This window comes from Aquila chrysaetos, chromosome 12 (assembly GCF_900496995.4).
Source record: "Aquila chrysaetos chrysaetos chromosome 12, bAquChr1.4, whole genome shotgun sequence".
NCBI classification, from domain to species: Eukaryota; Metazoa; Chordata; class Aves; order Accipitriformes; family Accipitridae; genus Aquila; species Aquila chrysaetos.
The window spans coordinates 9,776,457-9,781,917 of record NC_044015.1 but is presented as its reverse complement, the minus strand read 5'-3'; the positions used below and the strand labels follow the sequence as shown (position 1 = coordinate 9,781,917).

Below are 5,461 nucleotides of genomic sequence, written 5' to 3'. Positions count from 1 at the left end.
TGTCCGCCAGAGCTGGGGAAGCCGCCCGCCTGGCTAAGCCCCCCACTCCCCGTGGCAGGAGGGAGAGGGCTGGTGCTGTGTGCCCGTAGCCGGGACTCGCCACCCCCTCCCATTGAGCGGGAGAAGGTCCCTGAGCCCCGACAGCAGAGACTGGGGCCTTTGGCTCTTTGCTCTCTCCCACCAACGGCAGCGTCGGACAGACCTCCCTGGCACCGGACAGCGCCCCCGGTCGCGACAGCACTATGTTGCGACAGCACTGTGTCGCGACAGCCGCTCGAGGCCGGGCCTGGCCCCACTGAGCTTCGCGGCCGCGGGGCGCCCCTAGACCCCGCCCCTTCCCCGCAGGCCCCGCCCCCGGACCGCAAGCACCGCCCCCCTTCCCCTCAGGCCCCGCCCCCACCGGCTCGGGGCGGACGGCGATTGGCCGCGGGCGGCCCGGCCCGCCCCCGCCCCCCTGCGGGCGGTGACGTCAGGCGCGCTCCCCGCAGGGTGAATGAATGGGAGGCGGGCGGCGCTGGCGGGCACAGCTGCGGCGCCGCGCCCGGGCCGGCACCGGCACCGGCACCGGCACCGGCACCGCCCGCGGGACCCGGGGCTGCCTCCCGCCGCGGGGCTCCGCCGGCCCGGGCCGCATCTCTCCCTCCCCTCTTCTCTCCCCTCCGCCGCCCCCCGGGCCAATAAAATGATGCAAAGCTCCGCACTCGCTGCCGAAGGGGCTGTCAAGGGGCTTCCCGAGATCCTCGGTGTGCCGGTGCAACGTAAGGACGCTTTTCTCTTCTCCCTCCTTCGCTCCCTACCGCAAAGGCGGCCCCGGGCCGGCGGGGCAGGGCGGGCAGGGGCTGGAGGGGCAGCGCCCTGCGGGCTGGGCAGGTGCCTCCCGCTCCCGCCCGGGCGGGTTTTTTTCCTCCTCTTTATTTTGTTCCCCCGTGTATAGCAGCGTTAATAGACGTAAAAATTAGGAGGGTGCGGAAGGGAGAGCGGTACCCTGGGGCGGGCGGGCGGCGGCGGCGACGGGAGCCGTGCGGAGCGATGCGGGCCCGGCCCCGACGGGGAGGTCGGCGCGGCCGCGGCTCCGGCTGTGCGTGTGCAAGTGTACGTGTACGTGTGAGAGAGAGAGAGAGTGTGTGTGTGTGTGTGTGGTGCACTCCGGTCCCCGCCCGGCCCCGTGCACCCCCGGCCCGCAGCGCCCGACCCCCCGCTTATATCGTTTATCGCGACAGGCAGCGCCTCGCGGGCGAACGGCGGCGGTGGGAAGGGACCCACGGGCGTTCGCGCGTGTTACCGGGACGGCGGGCCCGGCTCGGCTCCGCGCTGCGCGTGGGGCGATGCTGCCGTGTCTGCATCTGTCCAAAAACCACCTATATATCTATACGTGCCCCTATATGCTCTGTAGCTACAGGTAGCGTGTTGCTGTGAAAGCACATGCCGACGCGTGCCGTGGGGGTGTCCATAAACACGTCTGGGGGGGGGGAATGTATGCACCCATGCACGCGTGGCGGGGTGTGTGGGGGGGTGTGTGTGTACACGCGGGTGGACGGACCCCACGGGTGTTCGGCCCCGAGCGTGTTTCAGCGGGACGCACACGCTGGCAGCCGGGTGTGAGCCATAGGGGCCGACAGCCTGCCCGTTTCTACACGGCCCAGCCCTACACTGGGGCGGGGGGGGGGCCCGTGTGCACGCACACCCCCCCCGGATGCGGGGAGCCGGGGCGGGGGGGCGGCCCTGCCCCGCTGCGCCCCCGGCCCGGCCCCGGGGCTGCTCGGGCGGGCGGCCCGGGCTGGAGCTGCGCGGGTATTATTATTATTATTATTATTATTATTATTATTATTATTTCTCTATGTTTGCAAACGGTTCCCGAGAACTGGGGCGTCCCTGCGGGCCCTCCGGGGGGAGCCGGGAGCCCCGGCGGCGAGGCGGGGGGGGGGAGACGGATCGGGGGGCCGGGCCGCATTTTGGAGGACACACAGCTGGTGTGGGGGGGGTGCGCACCCCGGCAGCCTGCCCGCTCCGGGCCGGGCTTTGTGTTCCCGTCCCCGTTCCCCCCCCCCGCGCTCGCCGCTGCCCCCCGGAGCCTCCGCCGCCGTTCCGTGCCCCGCACCTGCCCCCGGCCCCCCCGGCCGGCTGTAATTCGTTTTCCGTGGGTGTTTCTGCGGGGAGTAAAGCCGGTGCCGCTGCCCGGGGGGGCCCGCTTCTGGCTGCCAGTCCCCATCCGGCTTTGGGGGGGGGGGCTGTCCCCGTTATCCCCCGTTTCGGTCCGGTTGCCGGGCCCCGGGGCCGGGGGGGGCTATTGCAGGCGGAGACGTTTAACCGAATTTCACCGCAGCAGAGGGGAAGAATAACCCCGGGCAGGAGCGTGCGGGGGTGGTGGGGGTCCATCCCCAGGGCCGAATCCTGACCACCGAATAAGGGCCCCGGTTCCGAGCCTCAGGGTCACTTTTATGGCCCCGAAGCCCCACTGGTTTAAGGCGAAATTCGGCGCCTAAATCACCCTGGAGCAGCAATCGCCCCAGCAAAACTCCCCGGTTTGACCCTTCCGGGTGCCACCAAACTCCCCTGCCCCTGACATTGGCAGTTCTGGACTAACTGACGTACGTCAGGCATCACCAGGAAATAATCCAACGAGATACGATTTTTATTATTTGTTTAAGTGCAAAAACCAGTGGCAGGAACAAAATACATGAGGGTGGGCTGCTATAAAAGTTGCCATCGCCCTGCAATTGCCCTGCAGCTCCAGCCCCGAGCCCTGCGGCCGCTGCCAGCTCCCGGCCGTCGGGTTTCACGGCGTTACGCGTTTGGGGCCTGATCCTGCCCCAGTCACGCTTGTGCACGGCTCCTCGGGGCGAAGGACTATTGGCCCTAGACAGGGAATACCTTCCCAAAGGGAATTCAGCCCCCCCATGTCGCCAGCACCTCGATATTTCATCGTCTGTGCGATGAAAAAACGTGATATTTTCATTTCTAATCGCTATTAAATCGCAGGTTTTCCTCTCTAACTACCTCCTTATTTCAGCAGGGACTGTGTCTTACAGCATCCACTTCAGCAAGATTTTGGGGGGGAGCCGAGCCTCCCCCCGACAAACCTAGCTACGGTCAGCCTCGCAGACGGGATTGTTACAAATCTAATTCCCAATATTATTTATGAATATTGTTTTGCAAATCTCACCGAAGTAAAAACTTCTACCAAAGCCAGCGGGAATCGTGCCCGGGTGCCGCCAGCCCCTGGCCAAGGGGCTGGCGGGGGGAATTGATTAATCGCCGCTGGGAAAGTCGTTTGCACGCTGCAGAGAAATGAATTGGAGGGCTCGTTTTTTGGTGGTTTTTTTTTCTTCTTTTTTTTTTTTTTTTGCATGTGAAGGAATGAGGTTTCCTCCCCGCAGAAAGTCTTTTTAAGGAGTCCCCAACCTGGTGCTTTCCTTGGGGCGGGTGCTCGGTGCTGGCTCCGGTACCGGAGAACCGGACCGCCTTTGTGCTCCGCTTTCCACCCGCATTGCCGAGGCACCCATCCTGCAGCACCTTCCTCTCCGCGGGTGACGATCCTTTCCCCTTAACAGAAAAAAATAATAACCCAAACCCACCCCCAAACCCCAAAAGAAGGGCTCGGTTGGCCAGCTCGCTGCCCTGGCGTGGTCCGGAGCCGGCGGGGCCGGGCTGCGCTGGAGGAGCGCATCCTTCCCAAAGGCTGCCCCGGGTTTGGAGGGGGGGGATTGCGGTCTGAGGGATTTCTGAGGCCGCCCGCGAGTTCGTTTCGTTTCTACCGTTATTTCTTTGTCTTTTTTTTTCTTTTTTTTCTTTTTTCCCGTCGGGGAGAGATAGGGATGGAAAGATGGACCCGCTGCTACTAAATCACGGTGCTGGCGAGCGGCGTGGGGCCAGACCTCAGCACATCTTGTCAGGCCATTACTCGGGTGCCCCGGTGCGTGGGAGGGTGCTGGGGCACTGGAGGGGGGGAGGATTGCAGAGCTGGCTACGGGTTTTCGTGGGATACGGCCAAATCCTGCCCGGGCAGGCGCCGGCGGGAGGCAGGGATGCACACTAGCTGTGCGGTACCCTCCCGGGTACATCACACAGGACCCCCCAGCCTTAGCAGCATCCCCCCACCCCGGGGAGAGGTTTGCATTGAGGCTGCTGCATCCCTGGGGTGGTCCCCGGGGTGGAGAGGAGGGGGCCGTGGGGCTGTGCCCCCCCCCCCAAGTCTGCCTGCCAGAGCATCTATCAAACCACCCTGCACACAGAGCCAGCCCTGAGACGCTGGTGGGCAAAGGCAGCGATGGAGTGCATAATGCCATGAACATTATTCCTATTATATCAAATAATTTAGGTAAAACAAGTAGAAATAAATGCGAGGTTTTCTGCAGGCGGGGAGGCAGCGCGGAGCCAGCCCCGGCACAGCCGCCTCTGTTGCAAAGCACAAAGCAGAGCGCAGGGGTTGGATTTAAGATACTTTCTCTCTGCATGCACTGGCCAAACCAGTGAGTTGACTGGGACACCTCCTGGTACCCCAGCAGCTCCCATTATTATTATTATTATTATCATTATTATTATTATTATTATTTAGTACAGGGGAGAGCAGCCAAGTCGATGCGAGTTCAGCACATCTGCGTGCATGCACAGACCTGCGCGCATTTGGTTGGTGCCGTGCATCTGCAGACAGATTGGAAGCAAAAAATAGGTCTCTTGTTAAAAAAAAAAAATTTTCTCTGGAAATTTGGAGGAAGATATTGTATTATCTGCTGCAGTTGTTTGCTTGTTGGAATTAAGCTGTGTTGCTGCCTTTAGGAGAAAGCTGTGTTTGTTAGCTTGTCAGCATGTATATATACGTAGATATACAAGTAAGTAGGTGTATATATATGTATATACATACACGTGTTTTTATAAATAACCATTTATATAGAAAACATGTTTCATAAACGTGCATACATGTTTATGAAATAAATGAGAAAGATTTATTTGCAGTACCACCAAATGTGCCTCCTCTCGGGGCTGATGCTGTGCTGCGTGCCATCGTCTGTGCCAACGGCTTCCACATTGCTCTGAAATAGGTTTAACAAATGAAATGTGGAAAATGTGGCTAGTGCCGACCTGCAACCGTTGTGCTGCTCTCAGTAGCACATTGGAGTGGGGAGCGAAGCATCCAGGTGTTTTTAGAGTGAGAAGGAGAAGAGGGACCTATGGAAGCTGTAGATAATTCTTTTTTTTTTCTTTTTTAATTTATTCTACTGTTGTTAATGCGACACAGGCTTAAATGCCAGCAATAAATATGGTCTGAAGGGCACTGGGATTGTAACTATCTAACCTTGTGAATGATAAAATAAGCTGCCTTCACTTGAGATACGTGTCAGTACCCCGAAGTATTTTTAAATAATGTTGTTTAAGGCTGTAACAATACCATTTTCTCCTGTGCTCTTTTTCTTCCCACCCCTCTTTCTTTCCTCTTTCCCTCTTCCCCTGCGTTTCTTCTTCC

At 59.9% G+C, this 5,461-nt stretch overlaps 1 protein-coding gene across 1 annotated transcript in view; it reads left to right on the top strand.

The window, feature by feature from the left end:
• The first annotated feature begins 501 nt into the window (after positions 1 to 501).
• LHX4 (LIM homeobox 4) overlaps positions 502 to 5,461 on the top strand; it is a 13,136-nt gene continuing 8,176 nt past the window's right edge. The window contains 1 exon segment of the mRNA XM_030033798.2: positions 502 to 758. Within this exon segment, the coding sequence (XP_029889658.1) occupies positions 683 to 758 (76 nt within the window). The 5' untranslated portion in view covers positions 502 to 682.